At 36.9% G+C, this 20040-nt stretch overlaps 1 protein-coding gene across 1 annotated transcript in view; it reads left to right on the top strand.

Annotated features, from left to right (window-relative positions):
• The window catches only part of LOC150079333 (corticotropin-releasing hormone receptor 1-like), a 249691-nt gene that overhangs the window by 122865 nt on the left and 106786 nt on the right, over positions 1-20040 (top strand). The window contains exons 2-4 of the mRNA XM_090382550.1: positions 528-653; positions 2863-2951; positions 18281-18384. Of these exons, the coding sequence (XP_090238676.1) occupies positions 528-653; positions 2863-2951; positions 18281-18384 (319 nt within the window). The remainder of the gene's footprint in view (positions 1-527; positions 654-2862; positions 2952-18280; positions 18385-20040) is intronic.

The raw sequence follows: 20040 nt of genomic DNA, 5'->3' as shown, positions 1-20040 counted from the left end.
TCCCAAACTTTTTCGGTTCACGGTGCCCTTAGTGTCTCCGTAATTTTTTTCACGGCTCCTCTAGACCAAAAGAAATACCTAACTCTTCCGTTCATTAAGTAGTTAGGTCCAAACAACTTTAATAAGTAATATTGAAACTGTGAACTATCTCGAGCTAGTCGTTCGCGCTGTGTCCGACAGATGTTGAGTATCCCTGTGTTTCCCTCGAAAATTTAAAATATCCCGCGGCATCCCTGTGAGTTAGCTGCGGCTAACTGGGGCGCTGCGGCCCACGGTTTGGGAACCATTGCATTAGTGGGTTTTTTATGGTGTTGGTTGTTGTAGGGTTTAGACGCATCAGCGACTTAGACCATATTAAGCCTTGTTCTGTTGTCGATTTGTTATTTACTGAACGAAATTTTTCCGCCTAGAACTGATTTATTTAAAGAAATATTGAAAATTTTATTTCACAGTTGGTGATTAGTACAAAGTATTATTAGTTTGTTCTTGGTGTTGTCCATGCCTCATGTATATCTTTTCCTTTCTAGAGCCATACTGCGAACCGTCGTGGGATGGCATATTCTGCTGGCCTCCGACTCCTGCTGCTCATCTTGTATCCGAAGAGTGTCGAGTTATATTCCCATTTCTTGAACCCTATATGAAAATTGAAGATGGTAACTATGAATTAAAACTTACTTCTCTAATAATTTCTTTATCTTTACCTCAATTTCTAACATTTGCAATGGAAAAGAAAGTGTTTTGAAAGAGAACAATGTCTGATACACTGCGTGCGAATAGAAACAAGTACATGTCTTTGAAAAGTGTGTTCTTCAGTTTTCAAAGGCACTGGAGACATCGAGTTTACCTAAACGTACAAGCAGAAAAATTTAATAATAATCTTTTGCAATCATAAAACTGAGGTTGCTTGCCAATTAAAATTCGATTTCTTATTAATGCGCAATATGTCTGTAAAATTTCCTTTCCCAGTTCAGACGAAAACTTCATGGACACGTTCGTTCGATAGATTATGTTGAAACATGAAGATTTCTACATGGTAGAGATAACCTTTCGGAACTTCATCTAGAATAATTCGGAATTTTCGCCACACCTTTCTCGAGGTATGCTCCATTCATCTATTACGGTTCTGTCCTATCGTAAAAAGCTCAGGGAACAATTAGTTGTGAGGAAGAGTAAGTGAATTAAATGAATCATTATCGTATAAATTAAACCTATATTTGGGATTTTATTGGTTTTCTTTCATTTCATCCAGTTGGTATATATATTGAAGAACTAGTTAAAAGTTCATTATTTTATTTAGCATTTATCTTAGTTTTCAAATAAGTAAGACTTTATTCATGCAGAATATTCAACCTAATGGATCCTGTTCATTCATATGTGAATATGGGAAATGGAGCCAACTTAAAAGACCCTGAATTTTCCAGATCTGGAGTCTGATAGGTAATCAATGCGGCGAGTTTTGCAATATTGCTTACCTAATAGGGACCACAGTTTTGCCCTGAAAGTAGATATAGCTTGCCCGATTCCGAAAGTAAACCATTGAATTCTTCTTTTAAGAACACAAACCATAAATGCTACAGTCAAGTACACACTAACTCTAGTTTTAATTAGTATTTAAATTTACATTATACACATTGCATCCCCCCCTGGTGTGAGAAAAGATGAATGAGTGTGAGTGGGAAAAAAAAAATATATATATATATATATATAAAAAATATATATATATATAAAATATAAGAAAAAAGTATAAAAAAAAAACAGAATGCAAGTAGAGTGAGAATGCAGATTATGAATGAAGCAAATATCTCTCTCTCCCACTCCTTCGCCTGGTGGGTTCCCCACTGCCAACTAACATATCCCACCCCCGGAGCGGGATGGGCAGTTTGACCTTCCTACTGGATTTGGTACTACTTTGGACATGACACCGACGAAGACATTCTGTGGCTTTGCTGCCAACGTCGATCTGAACTGGGTACTCTAACCCGGTTCTCTTTAAAACCCAATCCCCGGGCAGGGGAGGGAGGAGCCAGGTCTCTGTCTCCTCACCTCCCTGCCTACCCCCATACTTCGCCTGGTGGGGCTTGTCTCCAGTTTGTTTGTTTGTTATTTGGTTTTTAGGAGCATTAGCAACTAAGGCCATATTGCTCCGGGATATGCGGTGGTCATTCCCTGACCTTTCCGCATCCTCCGTATTTGGTGGTGACCGGCTCGAACCCCGGTCTAATCAAGAAGCGTGTACTACGCACTGCTGCTCCTTCCCACCTGGCTACGGAGACGCCTCTTGTCTCCAGTGATCTCTTTGGGGATGCCTACTCTATCGTCCCTATTCTTCTATCTGTTTTCCCTCCAGTCTTCAGTTTCTCCCCCTTCTCTCACTAAACCGACCGAGTACACCCCTTAACAATGCCGCTAAATTCTAATCAGCGTCTAAATTCTACAGTTTTCTTGTAAATATCTTTTGGCCAAATTCTAGTGTGCCCCCCCCCCCTTTCTTTTCTTTTTTTTTTTTTTTTTTTTTTTATAGGCCTTGCCACTGAAATCCTTAGAAATTAGGTGGTGGAGCCTGCCAGAGTACTTAAATAATCTACTGGGTGCCTGATCTGCCTCCTCATGGCAAAGTGTGGGCAATGGTGGGTCTCAATAGGGGCCCAAAGGCTAAATGGTCAGAGAAACAACAGAAAATAACGCTACAAAACAGACCACTCCCCACACACTTTTTAAATCTCTGGCCTCCACAGAGTTCTGTGTCACTCACAAAGAATACAACGAGGAGATGGGGGGAACCCTTGGTGCCGTCAGACAACTAACACACTTTACTGAACTCTTCTTTTAATTCATCACTTTTTTTTTTTTTTTTCTCTCCAGGGTATGCGTATAGGTGGTGTGGAGAAGAAGGTGAATGGTTATGGGGAAACTGGACCAACTATACGGAGTGCATGAACTTACTTCATTCGGTGAGTAAAAGAAATAGAACAGATTTCCTACATACACTTTTAGAATAATATATGAGTATATCACGAGTATGCTATGGTGAAACGTTTTGCTTTGATTATTATCCATAAGTGAGAAGGTCTTTGCTATTTTACGAATAGAGGCAAAGAATTTTTAACCGGCGAAACTTGCTTACCTTTATCACCAGGTTGGAAAGTATCTGTAATATTAATTTCAGTTCCTGATTTGTCATTTAGCAAGGATTAGCCAAAAAATAAAACAGATTATTCATACCATTCCCATTCTCACAATGTAACCGTCCAATTCTGCTTTGAAATTATTCAGACTCCACACTGCCTCTGCCACTTTCGGAGGTAACTTGCTCCACTGTCTGATAATCTGTTGCCCATATATGAATTTCATAGGCTACAATCTTCTATTTTTTGAGATTTTATATTTGCGTCCCCTGATTCTCATTTCACCAATGATGAGGAACAAATCTTCCTTATTCATTTTACTCAATCCCCTTCAGCACTTTAGATATCTAGTTGCCAAACTTTTCACATCACACCATCTAAGCTGTTTTCCATTTGCCTCGAACTGCCTTCTTTGAGCCCTCTCCAGAAGTTCGATAGCACTGCATTAGAGGCCATAGTATATATTAGATCAAGGCGACATAACAGGGAAGATCAGTCAGTTTCTTTGGATGTACTCTGTTATTCAGTGGATTAGGAATTGGTTGAAATATAAGAGATGGAGGAGGATGATCATAAATGGGTATTCTTCGCAGAGGACTGGAGTAGCAAGTGGGGGTCTCTCAGTGATTGTTGCTGGAACAAATACAAGAAAGCTGTCAAAGTTTGCTGACGATTTAGTTTGGGGGAGCGGAGGAATGTTAACGATCAGAATCAGGTTTTGATGTTTCAAAAGGATTTGGACGAACTGCAAGTATGGGCTAAAATATGGCAGCTGAAGTTTAATACTACTAATGTCAAGTATTGCGCTTGGGTAACAGAAAGCCAAGAGAATTTTATAGGGGGATGGAAATGAAGGATATTCAGAATAAGAAAGACTTGGATTACAGTATAGAAAGACACGAATTCAACATACAGTATAAGCAGGCGGCAAGAATATTCTGTGCATGATTTACAGAAATTTTGCAAGTAAAGAGAAGTTCATTATCCTCTGTAAGAAGATGGTGTGACTACATTTGAACCTGTTTGATTCTCCCCTCTGTAACTGTGGCAGCCGAGAAGACTGGCAGCATGTTCTTTTCACCTGTTCATATTACTTGGATCCTCGTCAGCCTCTGTCTGCTGTGTGTCAACCATTTTCTCCAGGCGATGAATCGTCTCTCTTGGACTCCAAAGAAAAATTTCATCTTCTGCAAGCAAAGCCTTTGCCAGATGTGGACAATTCATCAGTAGGGCCCCAATTTCAGGAACTACTCCTATTCCAGCATCTCCATCGTCGCCAGCTCGTAATACCACCACCATCGTCACTACCATCATTTTTTTAGCTCAAGCACCATATTCACCACATTGGACAGTTGGTAATCATACTTGTATGATGCCGAATGATATCACTATGTCTTCTTGACTTCTATCTCCTGCTTGCCGGCCTCAGGCTGGTCCTGAAGCGGGATAATCTGCTTGAACTTTGCACTGGTGCGGTATTTTTATTCATTTTATTAACTTATTTTTATCTTTATTTCATTTTTATTTTGTTTTATTTACTTATTTTTCTGTTTATCTTTTTGAATTTTTTTCAAATTTATTTTTACTTTAAATTTTTAATTTCTTTAACTTTTAATTCCTTTTATTTTTATAATTTTTATTGATTTAATGTTTTATTTTATTGTTCATATTTTGAATGGTTTGGACATTCAGTACGTGACACTCGAGGTTTTCTGCGGTTCGCGCTCAGTTGTGGCCCGTCTCCTCGCGGCGTAGGGGGTATCAGGACGCACCTCCCTTGGTGCTTGTTGCTTCCTGATAGCAAAGCGGTCAAAAACAACTAAACAACATAACAAACACATACATGGCACAAACATAGCATTACACACATTTATGGATTTTCTGCAGAGTTTTTGTAACGTCAGTGTACCACGACCGAGTTGAACTAGCATTTTGGAGCCGCCGTACATAAGATACTATACATGTCTACACTTTCAATATCGTGTTTTGAAGGCCATTTTTAACGAAATACAGGATCTGTGGAAAAGGCACGAAGAAGTGCGATTATATTGGAGAAAAACGCTAGGCATTATCCCTATTAGAAACGACTGAGGTATAGTCTGCAGAACTTGGCAACAACTAGAAACCTTGGGATGGGATCTTATTGCAGTTTGTCTCAGAGGCGGAGAGAGAGATTAGAAAAAATGAATGGAGAGAAATATTCTCACTTGTGAGACAAGAACAAGGGACACAACGATAAAATCTCAGTGATTGATCTTGTTACTTCTCAAGGAGTAGCAGTATACTAGACTTTATGAAGTTTATCTTCGGGCAGCGTATTGTGAAATGTGGTCGTGTCGGATAGTTTGGCAAAATTCAAGGAAGCACTTTTAGACTTTGGGAATAATGAGTTTTGTTTTGTTTGGCAGATTCAGAATAAGTTCGCTCTCTTCCATCATTATGCCATTTTAATACTGAGATATACTTCTGCATCACTACGCAAACATTTTTGGATTTTTCATTACGAGATATTGCCGAATTTGGTTGACTCTGCTTGAAAGGAGATCAAAGTAGAATGTTCGATCCACTCTTGAAATAAGACCTTCCATACTGATTTTTCTCTCGATGCCCATCACTTGACTGTTTGACAGCTCTCCTTATTGTGGAATCCGTGGATTTTACAGATTGGTTTTGTCCATATCAGTTAATGCTCTGTTTATTTATTGCGATTTAGATAATTGACTAAGATACCCGTTTTCGGTCCCTTAAGTGTTCTGGCGAAACCCAGGCGCATAGTGTAACGTATGTGTAGTTTGCGCATATTTACAGGGCGAGTTCCATGGCATGGACTAAAAAATATGCCTGAGAGCTAACTACAGCCTGATTGAAGAGGGCCTTTAAAAATTTGAACCAATCCTAATGAGCAACAAGTGTGAAACCACTATATTTTCATGTAGAACATGTTCTACAATTAGTGTTTAAGTTCATTAATATTTTCGAAAACTTAAAGCATTTACGGAAAGCATTTATGTTACGTTTGTCGATGAGGTAAAACTCTTGCACTCGTTAGCAAAAAGCAGCACTGTGCAAGATCTAAAGGGGGATAATAGGCTGACGAATTCCGTGCTCTGGGATTTGTTAGCCAAAATCTGATGCTATGGCTTTCTCCCGTGGAAGGTGCAAAACTGTAGGTTTTAATTATACAGTGAATAATGTTAAACTCAAAAAGATGGTCAAGAGAAGTAATTGGATTTGTTTTCCAAGCTGACTCCCATTTCTTGATTAGCCCTTGATGTCTTGTGGAAACAACATTACCTGGAATCTTAAGATTTTAGCTCATCGATGTTCAGATTTTAATTTTTCTCAAGTGATTTGCTAATTTCAGTTTTAAAGAAATTAGAATCGAAATATGGACAAAGTTGTATTTCGCCAATTTTTATTTAAATTAAAAACGAAAAGACGAATACTGTGTGATCGAAATAAAGCAGATATTCTGCACGAATTTCTAAAATTTCTGGATTTCTAACAGTTTCTGGATTCTGCAAGAATTCAGAAATTGTTAGAAATTTTTTCCTGGGCCGTGGTGTACCCTTCTCATTTCGTGAAATAATGAACTAAAATTTGATTATCACGTGATTTTATTTAATGAAACCAAAACTAACCTAGCCCTCTGAACATTTTAAGGTTTCCTTTTTGCCCACTTTCTCTTCACTGATGTAATCACGTCTAGAATAAACCGTCACCGATTCAGAATCCCAATCACCAACGAAGAATCATCTGTAATAGAAATTACTTTGAATATTACAAAGATCAACAACTGGAAACGCAGAAAATACGCAAGTGGTATCTTTCTGCACACAACGTAGTCAAAAATGCTATTAAAAATACTAAGCTGCTTTTCAATTGAAGATTATATGAAAGAAGAGTGAGGTCAAGGACAGGCTGGGCAGAATTCTTTGCCATGTAGAGAACGATAAATACACTTAAGAGTTGATTTACAGTATACTTGAAACACAGACAACCTAAGTTTCAAGATGGATGATCACCTCTATCATTCAGTGTCGAGCTTGAACATATTTGTCAGTGTGTATTTTATGAATTGTATCAGTACTTGTAAAAGCTAAGGAAAATGTTTAATGTTGTTCCGTCATTTCTCTGACATGGTTCACTTCGTTATTCCCCCTTACCTGTTCAATTCCAAAGATATTAGAGTGTATTGCTGATAGTTCACTATTATAATATGTCAATACGCCGATATCAGTTAACTGAAATGATGAAAGGAAACGGACTCCTTTCTGCATTAGCCAAAAATAAATTTTTACTGGTTAGTGGAATCTCTGTACCCTTTTGCTTCGTGAAAGAGTGGACTAACATTGAATCATTTCATTTTATTTTATTATTATTTTTTTGTAAATAAAAATTATAAGTAAACCGCAAAATCTGCTCCAAGGTAATTCTCCACCCGAAATACATGCGGTTCCACAGGTGCGCTAATATTAAATTTAGCAAGTGAGTTTAGGTTAGATTTTGATATTCTTGGCAGTGAATTAAAAATAAAAACACTTAGTCATAGGATAGTACTTTTTATACAACCAAATGAATACATGGATGCAATTAATATGAAAGCATTTGTTATTTTTTTGTAATCTCAGAGGCAGTGAAAAACAAACGTTTCAGCCGGGTTCGACATATATCTGTACTTGTGCCAGTATGTACAGTTGGCTCGCCACTTTGTTATTAATTTGGAGAGGAGTGGGTTTGAATCCATCAGAGTGAAGGAATTCCTAAAGATTCTGTTAATGTCCGACTAGTCAACTGATCTTAGGCAGTGCCCCCCCATCCACGTAAGTTTTAAGAATTTTACAGCCCAAAAAAAAAAAAAAAAAACACAATCACACTTATACAGACATTATACGCAGTCAAGATAGTGTGTACTGTATTATGCCTGTATAAATTGGCGAAACTACGACCAAAATGGGCTAATCGCCACATTTCTGGCATGAATATTTACGGTCTTCGAATTTCGAGTTTCTTCACTGGCGTCTAAAGGTTTGACAAGTTCCACAAAAGACCTTTATCAAATGCGATCAGCTCTTTATGCTGGTGGAAGTTTACACTTACGATTCCCATCCAATTTGAACTAAGGTTTAACGTTCTGCTATATTTAATCTTCAAATTGCAATCCGATTTTTATTTTATTTTATTATTTTTTTCTTATCAGATTCGAAAATCGCATATGTCGAAGGGCGTTATTTTAACAGAAAGAGATTGGATGATGCTACTTCACTAAGAAGGTTTAGGCTTAAAAATATATTAAATACTTACAACATCGAAAATATGATAATGAATTGTCTAAATATCCATTGATTTAAAAGGATAAGAGTTAACTAGTAAAATTAAAATATATTTCTCGATGTTGGAATAATGCATTGTTTTAGAAAATGCGATGGGCAAGGTTGTTTCTCATGCCCATGAAATTAGTTAAGGAAATAAGAGATACACATGAACTAAGGTAAATAGTCACAATTCAGTGAATTATACGATATAATGCAGTCCTTTTCCGCACAATATGCAAGAAAGTGGTTTTAGCGACTGTGCTAACAGCGATGATCCTTAAATATATTAGTAATGCAATGTTTAGGACTGAACTCAGAAAAATTTTATAAAACTGAAAAAATAATTTATGTACGAGTATGCTTAGTTCTTGGGATTTGAAATCGCATTACTCAAGCTGAAATGCTGAAAGGGAGGTTTCCGGAAATTTTCTGAAACACAAGTTTCAGATAAATAATCAAATATTGGAAAATTCCTACCCCTCTCTCTGCAAGTTTATTGTTTCCATTAAACAAGTTCCACAAAAGACCTTTATCAAGAGAACTGGCCAAAGTGGAATAAATTTCCCCGTCATGATTAACATAATAGACAATTGTTTTGACTAATATTTTAATTTAAATAAATTATTTTCAATTATCTGTATATTAATCGACATTTACCCATCGGATATGAATACTATTCTTTCCATTATTAGAAATGTTTAGTTGGGCTAGTTTGTTTGCCTTCCTTTTCGCCTTTCAGTGGTTTAGATATTCCATTATATAAAACCTGTATAAGAAGTCCTTAGTACTTAAACCAGCTGATTACATTTCATCAGAAACTTAACGCCGAAAATAAATAAATAAATAAATATTCATTTATTGCAAATACAGCAAGCCCATCACAGCACATGGCTAGAGGCAGGTAAAAATACAACGGGAATGACATAAAATAATCGAGTATATGTACATAGCAGATTTTATATATATATTAACAATGCCTAGGAATTTTAGTTATGAATTTAAAAATTGCAGAACAGGACAAATGATGTGCTCAAACCAAAAAACCATCACAAGGCGCACTTATATTTCAAAAAAATTGTTCATTCGTTAGTGAGGCTCCACGAAAGGAATCTCCTTAGGATTTATCTTTTAAACATTTATATTCTTGTTGAATAAATAACATAATAAATTGATAATGAAAAGATAAGGTGTTTGATTGCTAATATCTGTAAGCCTATTTTTAGTCCAAACTGAGAAGAGTTAGTTAATTTTAAAGATTGTCATTTGCTTGTCCCAATTGGCTAATATACACTAATTACTAGGCAATCGTATAGTGATAATACGATAGGGTGTTTTCTTAACCTTTTCATGTTAAAATGAGCATGACTAGTAGTTACATATTGCAAAATGGATATTATACTTGCGTTGATGGACTGCTGTACGTCTACAGTCTGTTGTCTTTCTAAGTGCATAACAGAGGTTGCAGTGTTAGGGTCAGCTATATGACCACACAACGATGGATCGCATTACGCTTCGAACAAAGCCCAACATTCATCTTGTTGTCAGTGTAGCCGACGTAAGCCGCGACAGAATGCCCTAATTATAGTTTCGAATAAAATAACCGATTTTCTGTTTGCATGTTGCCACTAACAAATGACTATCTCGTTTGTCGTTGCACGCATTTCGAAAGATTTATAGGGATCGTAGTGATACAGATTAGCCGATGCATACTTGTCTTCGGGTAGCCTTACCTCTAGTTCCATGCAGTAACGAAATCGCAACTACTTCTCGGATGCATTTTTCACCTTTGAGTGGTGTTTATGACATATTCAATCTAACGGAGATTGCATTACAAGAGGAGACAGTGTGACGAATGATTGCACGGATATTGCATTTACTTCATGCTCTTGTATTTCTCGTGACCATCTTATATCTGGGAACAGCTTGTTAAAGCATATTTCTTTTGTCATCATTATTCCCACATTTAGGGCTGACGCGAAAAAAGCAACTTTACTTTAAAAGCTCGATAACTCTAAAAAATAAATTAAGGTGGTGACTGTCGAAGTGTAGACAATTTTGTTGTTATAGTCTTATACGTTTCATTATTTCATAATTATGATTTGAATGGCATAAATCTAGACGATTAACAGTAATTTACGTACTTAATACCTGAACTGATCCTTCACTCAACTTTTTCTAAATTAATTTTATTGAAAGAAATAAGGTAACGTCACGCCATGACTAAAACTTGACCATAAACATTATATTAAGATAGCGAAAGAAAGAATGTTTAAACGAAAAAAGTACGTAATTAACAGCATTTATATGTCGTAACTTCTATTTAGTAAACTTTTATTAGTTTTTTAAAAGAAAGCACTGAACTGCCAAAAACCCAATTTTTTTGAATCAGAAGTTGTAGCTATTCTTCTGTAAAAGTTTAAGACATGCATAAAACCATGTAGTGTGTAATTATTTACAGCTTTGCATGAAGCGCCCTTCCAGTAAAAGCGTCACATGTTCACCCCATGATATAAAAAGCAGGTGGACAGACGCGTAGAAATATTGAATTTGAGAAATTCAGAGCAAGAATGGGCAAAATGAAAGATTTAACTGACTTTGAACGCTGGCATGAATATCTCGGAAACTGCAACCCCAACAGGGTTGTAGCTGTGAATATGCTGATACAGTACGTATTCACTTAAAACTGCATTAGGATGTATTAAGATTGATCCAAGAGCCAAATAGCATCCAGTCAATCCTGCATTTGGAAACAGCTCGTTAACACGAGAGGATAAAGACTGACAAGGTGCAGGGTAACAGAGAAAGGCTACAGTCAGTCAATAACAATTAACTGCAGCAGTGGTAACCAGAGAGGCTTTTCAGAACGCACAACTCGTCTTACGTTGTTGTTACGGATGGGGTATCGCAGACGACGACCGAACCAGGTTCTGCTATCAGCAAAAAACAAATAAGTTCGGTCCAATTATGCCAGATGTTAATGGTGGCTGTGTTTACTGATGTGGGGAATGCTTTCATAATAAGTATTGGACCTCTTGATACTAGTGGCGCAGCATTTGGATGCCAGAGGTTATCTGGAAATTGTTTCCGACCAGGTTCATCTCTTCATTACTGCAGTGTATTCATCTGCAAATGGGTCCTTCCAACAGGATAATTCGTCATGTCACAAGACCAGTATTGTAGAGAATTGGAAGTAGGCTGAATTCACTCTTATGTTCGTTAGTATCACGAACATAAGAGTGAATTCAGCCTACTTCTTTGGCCTTCCCGGTCACAGATCTCGATCACAATTGAGTACCTGTGGAATGAGGCTGAACAGTTTGTAACAACTGTGTGGGAAGCAATTGAGTCAAGATGGAGCAGTATCTCTGTGTGCACGTTTTCGGCACCTTAATGAATTTTTGGATTTTTTTTTAATTTCTGATATTCAATTGTTTTAAATTGAACCATTCGGGATGCTAATAATTTCCTTAATATACTGACAGAGTTCCCTCTGTCAACCTCCTTTGTTCAACTGATGTGTTATGCCAGCTTTATCGCGATGACCTTCCACTGCTGCTGAGTGTCACGAACAATTGTGCTGCCAAAGGCTTGGTTGACTTCACTTTGACTCTGGATGTCAATTCACTGAAAAGACAACGAAAACGTCTCTAACAGTGCACTTTAAAGGTACTCTAATTTCTTTCAATTAGAACAGTTTTTATTTAAAACCAGTTCAGTAAAATGATACTGTGTTTATCTGCCAATTTCATGTAGCACTGACATCAACTAGTGCCTTTCACAACCTGGTCTAATTTTCACGAGGATGAACCTGTTGACCAATTGGGTTTACTCCTCACAAGGATGACCACAAATACCTTTGCACCAAATTCAAGTATAGCATAGTCCTCCTTCGGAACTGCATAGTAACTTATGGTCTGCACTTCCTTTTTAAGTTAACCAGTGGGGTCGATTAATTGTTTGAAGTTCCTTGAGGAAGTATATTCAGGTGACGAAGTAAGAAACATATCAATTACAGAAATGCTAACGGTTAAGATTTTATTAGAATGTGATTAGCAGAACGATTTTGGATGCTAATAATTTCACATATTAATATGTGACCGTTTCTTAATTTTGTCTTGAAAGTCTTGAGAATTTTATATCAACTCTTTTGTTTCAAACGACCATATGTTAAACAGATGTACATTTTCTTGTCATTAAAATCTTCACTCTATTTATTGCATGTCTTTAGCTTTCACATAAGCAAGATGCCAGTTAGTAAGAGGTATCGCTGCCGCTTTCTTTGTTATCATTTTTATAAAGGTTTAATATTAATAACGATTTTGATATTTACAGAGCACAAATTTTTCAGGCACTCCTTCTGTTTCTGAGATGGCGCTTTTAACTAACTGTAAGATACTGCTTGTTTGAAATTTATAATCCTATAATTAATATCAATTATCATCAGTCTTTCAAAGTTCAAAAAGTACATTAATTAATAACAAGATATTTTTACCCGTTTGATGTATTTAGTTTTGGATCACATTTAGCTTAAAATAATTTGGGTTTCAGTTTCTGTAATCATGATTTTTCGCATAAGCAAAATATCCTAATTACTGTTTACATGTTTGACTAAACAAATAAGCGCGATCCAGAAATACGTATCTCCAATTTGCTGTAGAAAAGAGAGAGAGAGACGGACAATCAATATCCCTTTTCTGTTTTATCACGTCATCCGAGTTAGGTGCAACTCATTTTCATTCAACTATTAGTTACGGTTAAAGTGAGCAGATCCTTAGTACAGTATTCCAATGCGGGACATCGATTTTATAACCCCCCCCCTTTAAAAACAATATACACATATATATTTTTTTAAATTTTTATTCACATACAAAATATAAATTTGAATATTTGAACTAAACTTATAAAATAAAATATCACACTTCTTAAAAGAAAATTAAAGCGTGCGTACCCTATACGCACGAAAGATGTTTTTTGTGAAAATATCCTTGACTTGGAAGAGGTTAGTGAAATTCATTTGTAGAATAGTATGACGTCAAATCGTACTTCCTGCAGTTACTACTGCAAGAATACAAATATTGATTATACGAATACAAACATTGAGTATTTCCTGCAGTTGCGATTGCAAGAATACAAATATTTGACCAGAACATTTGCATTTCCGTTACATTCCATTGTTAGGTGCTACTATAGATGTTTTCTCATCAAAAATAAATAGCCCACGAACCAGAACAATGCAATTAATTTCCTGATTTGTAAAATATGGTCCCGTTTTTAATAACATTAGCATATATGCATAATGCGCCTATTGCCTTCACCACACCTGCCACCAGGTAGCATGTAACAAATAAACTATCAGATGGATTTTCATGAAATTTATATTTGGACCTTTTTAGAAAGACCTGCTGAGCATTCCAAATATCATTAAAATCGGACTAATGGAAATGTTATGATTATATCTTTGTCCGTCCGTAATGTAATTACTCTTCCCAGTGAATAGATTTTAAGGAAATTTTATATTTCGCTCTTTTGATTTGTCGACCCGTCCTATGTTTCATTAAAACCACACCAATAGAATTCCAGCAATTATTATTTTCTTTTTCTTTTTTTTTTTTTGGAATATCTATATCACATGGGCTATCTATGTACTGTAGCTGAAGCACTGGATATTATGCTTGCTGACATGTTCAGAAACGAAATTTTCTCTGTTCGCACAGAAATATGTAGTGTTTTTTGCTGTAAATCGTGAATTATTATTAACATCAATTTATTTCCGAAGAAATGTCCCTTTACAGCTATGCAGCTAGAGGACACGAGTTACATACAGAGATTAAATAAAAAAGACAAATGCATTATGTACAGAGCCCAGATACAATACACGGCTTTAAACAACCTCTGGTGAAGATACATAAACATAAAGATACAACAGAGCGTGGATAGCGCGGCATCTCAGAGTCCACCTAGAGCATGACGAGAGCATACATGTCTGCAAGAATGGAAGATCTGTAGGTTCTGTCCTTGCAGAGCTTCTCAACGTCCATGGCTAATCTATTCAATATTTGAACGGAGTTATGTGGAAACGTAGTCCAGGGAGGATATGCTATGCAGCTTCGATCTGTATGGGGATGTGTTGGTCTGGCATCTTTTCCTATCTGACGGTCTGGCGATGATATCCCATATATCAGGTGAGCTCAGTTATCCAGATAGAAGCTGAGAGAGGATAAGAAGGTTCCTAGAGATGTGATACCTCCAAGGAAGCATATTAAGATTATTGACCAGAACAGATTTTGAGATTGTAGGTGTTAGCCAGGCAACCCTATTTAGCCACTTCAAAATCTGGTATTCCAGGAACAGGAACTTGGCTTGGTATGATGAGGGTGCTAAGGGCCATATAGTCGAGGCATATAAAGGAATTGGGATTATGCATCGAAGAATGTATTTGATGATAAGGTGCGGGTTATGGAAGTTGGAGATCTCCTGTTTTACTGCCCATAAAGCCGAATATGTTTTCATTCGAGTGGCATTAAAGTGAGAATTGCTAACGCGCCTGAAATGAAATGCTCTGCGCACATTAAACTACTTTTTTTTTTTTTTTTTTTTGTAATGAACTTATTTTTGTAGCAGGTGCAAACCCCAGCAATTGATTTTTGCTGAACAGCATAATTCCGCTCCTTAAAAGAATGCATGCAGTGCATTCTTTTAAGGAGCAGAACACTCTGTTAAATAGACTGCCCGCAACCCACCTTATTATGGGGGCGAGGCTGCCCCACTAACCCCTTTCCTCAAGAGTAAAGTCCGCTGCGAAGTTTACTTTACATGCGCCCCTATCCCTATCGAATTTTCGTGTACCCCTCGTCGCGAAGAGCGGTTTGTCTGTTGTGAGGGGGAAAAACGGAGTCAATCCCGGTGAAAAACCTCACGACCACGGTTTGAGACCGCCAAACTCGACGCTGAATGGAAAACCCTGGGAAAATTCCCATAAAGGTAGCAGCTGGAATCGAACCTTGACCAGATTCAGCAAGTCAGCAATGTTGCTACAAGGCTACCATATATTCCCCGTGGTTCTGTATGCTGTCGCTTTAATTTTAGTATTTCACATCACATTTCTCACCAGTCATGTGAGTAGTGTGACGTCATTGCTAAAATTCTATTACATTCCATTGTTAGGCGCTGCTATAGATGTTTTCATATCAAAAACAAATATAGCCTATATTTGTTTTATTTCACAGAAATATCTATATTATATTAGGTATTTCTGTTAAATAAAAATATTTATTTTAACAATAGAAATTAAATAATATAATTAAATATATTTTTCTGCTAAGTGAATTTTTCTTAATAATCTCTTCATTATTTTCTATTTCTTCTTAAAATTTCATTCAACTTGCACTATTTGTGAGACAAAAGATGTCGCAAGGATGCAGAATAAAATAAAAATGCAAAATCGTGATTTATGATATAAGTAAAAGGCCTCCGTAGCCGAGTGGTCAGGAGCGGGGGTGCAGTAGTACACGCTCTTTGAGTAGACCGGGGTTCAAGCCCCTGACTGCTGAATACGGTCGCTCTGCCAACCCGCACTGGACCAGCGTGGCAGATTATGGTCCATTTCCCTCACCATGAATTGTTGAGGAGGCTTCCATCCTGCAGTGGGTTGATAATAGCTGCACTTTTATGGAGGCTACATGTCCAATCAGGAACTTGCGGGACAGTCTGCAATGCAGGGCATACGACTTAAATCAGGGACTGTCCCGCATAATCCGGGACGTCTCCTCACTTTAGTTATGATTCGGAAGTAAGTCAAAAAAAGTCATGTTTTTTCGCTGTATACCACTTTTTTGTTTTGATTAACTTTCGGTCTCTGAGAGAGACAAGCCGAAACTATCTGCATCTGATTTAACCATTCTGGTAAATCGGATTCAGACAGTTCTATGAAACATGAAAATTCACTTTATTTCAGATGCACTTTAACTCTTCTTTCTGGAACAATGTATGTGTAGACACTTGCCTACTTGCGCTGGCTTTTCTTTTTATCCAGTTCGTTTTATGACTTTTAGAAACGGATGATAGCTATAGGATTGTTCTTATAGCTTGTCTTAGCACCGTCGTAAGTCATCGAAGCGAGCATCTGTTCCATACACGTGGGAACAAACAAAATGCTGCCGAGAAATGAAGAAAAATGAAATCGCACAAGCGTTTACTTTTTTTCAAAATACGACGTATTTCGAGAAGTAACGTTAATAAAAAGCCACCTAGGTTTTTTTTTTTTTTTTTCATTTTCTTTCAATCAGAAAATATGGAATTCCCTTAAGACAAATTGGGTAATCAAAAAAAAAAAAAAAAAAACACAATGCGCTCTTATTCTCGAAGCAGGTCTCGGCCATTGTGCGTACTACTGTATAGCGGCTGACCCAACTTTTCTGCTGCCAGTGTGATTGAAACTTCTTTAATTTATTAAAGAAATTTCAACCACGCTGAGAAATGAAGATTAAGGCAATTAATGCAATGCACATTAATTTTATTATTGTTAAATCATGTTATTGCAATTTTCTTCACATGCTCCGAATTAATATACTGTAGTTTCCAGTGTTCTACGAAGAAAATTAATAGTGTTACTTTTTTGCCTGCTTTTCTATATATTTTTTTATCTTATGATGTGAGCAATACACGAAGGAACCAGTGTTTCCTTCGTGTATCGTGGCCGTGAGGTCCAAGCGAAAAGTACCGCACCATCGTAATAACCAAGCCCGAGGCGGGATTCGAACCCGCGCCCTTTGGGTTGCCAGGCTGGCAGGCACTTTACCCACCCGGCTAGCCCGGTCGGTTTTCTAAAATTGAAATTTAAGCACTGATCATGATAGATATATGATACATTTCGTTTTCCAACTTTCCCGTCAATGGAAACTTTGTGGTGGGGGAGTGAATCAAACCAGAACATTAATTTACCAGTTTGCAAACAACGCGTTTTGCTTTGTTTGTATGTGATGTGTCCTTGAGGTAATCTTGTCTCCCATTCATCTGTAAGAATAAAACTGAAGGCAGTGAGAAACCAGGTTGTTGTTGTGTGTGTGTGTGTGTGTGTGTGTGTGTGTGTGTGTGTGTGTGTGTGTGTGTGTGTGTGTGTGTGTGTGTGTGTGTGTTTTTACGGTAGGGATAAACAAATCGACTTAACGAACATGCAATTTTAAAGACGCTCAAGAAGCTTACTGTTCGAGACGTTTATGAAGGGCATCTTTCTAATTCTTGTCCTTTGCTGTTCATATTTCGTGACTCATATGATATATTTCTTTATTAAAAGCGAAAATATGGCTATCGTATAGTCAAAATAAACATAATCTGTAATAGTATTCTACTAAACATTCTGCAAAATGCAACGGCTAGAGATTAGTTCAATAGTTCCTCCACTCTGACAGAATCTACGCGCAAAATTCCACAGACAACACTGCAGCATTTTGAGATTTCTGCTTTTTATTGCAGAAATTCAGTTTAAGCAAAAATTAAAGATGAAATTTTTATGTAGTTTAAATTTTAATATGCTGTGATTTGCTGCAAGTGTATTACGAATTTGTAGAAAGCTTTCTGTTTTTAACATTAGAATACGTGTAACACCTAAATTTCTCAATGGAACGTTTTTTGTTTGGCATTACAGATTGTTCTTAAAAACAGCTCTTCCATCAATGAAACGTTGTTCTTGTAAATATGACCATCCAACACGTGTCAAACTGTCAAATTATTTCAGAAGGTTGAATAAAACTTGAGAATATGAGAAGCGCGCTTTACAGTTATGTGATATAGTATAGTATTTGTTTTGTTTACCTTGGCCTAACACAGTCTTCTTTCTTCCAGGAAGTTCCACTAATGCCTCTAACTGTAAGTTACATTTTGTTTGTGGGCTCCATAGTGTCCTTGGCCGCTCTACTGATGAGCCTCTTCATCTTTTGCTACTTCAAGTAAGTGCCGCTTCTATTTCTGTTTTCTTGCACAAAGTAAATTAAAGCTAGTGGCGTGTGCCGAAGAATTTTGTGCGTGGATTCTGTCAAAGTGGAGGAACTATTGAACTAATCTCTAGCCGTCGCATTTTGCATAATGCACATGGAGAAGTGTACAAACTTCTTGAGCAAGTGTACAAACTTAGTTGAGCAAGTGCGCTACTTAAGTTTAAAAGAATTTTCTTTATTTTTTGATTGTTTAATCATGAACAGCATTTCTGCTATGAACTAAAGTTTTTCACATTTTAAAATGGACAATCATTTATAATTCGAGTTTAGAGGTAGCTTGGCAGCATCGGCAAGCCTTAACGACGCACGGGTGTAAAAGTGGGGACTGGGTTTTCTTTTTCGCAAGATATTTTTGTATAAAATATGAAAAATTTATTTAACCAATATAATGTAAATACTTCAATGCTAAGGTTGGAAAAAGACAAAACAGCACAGAAAGGGGAACTATAGGAAATTTTGGAATTGGTGAAAGAAATGAAAGAGGTGAAAGACTTGTGGAATTTGCAGAATCTCAAGGACTGTCAGTAATGAACACTTTTTTCAAGAAAAGGGTGAACAGAAAGTGGACATGGAAGAGTCCAAATGGATTAACTACTAATGAAATCGACTTCATCCTCACTAACAGAAGATATATTGTGAATGATGTTACCGTCCTGAATAAGGTAAATGTTGGAAGTGATCACAGAATGGTAAGATGTACACTTGATATAGATGTAGGAAAGGAAAGGAAAAAACTGACTCGAGTAAATAATACAAAGGTCTTTGAAATAACAGAGGAGGAGAAAAAGCAGTATGTACTGGAAATTAAGAACAAGTTTGAGCTTCTGCAGACTGCTCAGAACCAAGATATCGACGAGGAATATTACAACTTTTTGAAAGTGATAAAGCCCAAGAAACCTATAGGGAAACAGAAATCCAAAGAAGAAAAAATTAGTCAAGAAACACTTGTCATGATGAACCAAAGACGACAAATGAAGAGCAAGAAAAACACTGACAGGGAGAAAATTGAGTATACTGAGTTATGCAAAGCCATTAGAAAGAGACTCAGAGAGTACATAAGAAGATTTAACACAAGAAAAGTAGAACAAGCATTAAGGGAAAACAAAGGATTTAAATCAGCAGCCATGAGCAGTAATACAGAAAGACAAATGATACTTAAACTGAAGAATAGTGATGGAGTACTTATAAACAGCAGAGAAGGCATAATTCAAATAGCAGAAGACTACTATAGAGAATTATACAAGGAGCAGGGGAATGATGCCAGCAGTGGGGAAGATGGATTGCAACGTAGCAACACATACGACATACCCAATATTCTTCCTGATGAGGTAGAGCATGCATTGAAGAAAATGAAGAATCAGAAAGCCCCGGGGGAAGATGAAGTTACTGTAGAGTTGTTAAAATTGGGAGGAAGAGACATAACACAAAAACTGGCAAGGCTCTTCACAAAGTGCATTAGAAAAGGTGTGACGCCTAAGCAGTGGAATAATGCAATCATAGTTTTGCTGCATAAGAAAGGAGATAAATCAGAAATTGGAAATTATAGACCAATTAGCTTGTTATCCCACATCTACAAGTTGTTCACAAGGGTCATTACTAACAGATTAG

This window comes from Mastigoproctus giganteus, chromosome 10 (assembly GCF_048544385.1).
Source record: "Mastigoproctus giganteus isolate SK-2022 chromosome 10, ASM4854438v1, whole genome shotgun sequence".
Taxonomy (NCBI): domain Eukaryota; kingdom Metazoa; phylum Arthropoda; class Arachnida; order Uropygi; family Thelyphonidae; genus Mastigoproctus; species Mastigoproctus giganteus.
This window is presented reverse-complemented; position numbering and strand designations above follow the sequence as displayed.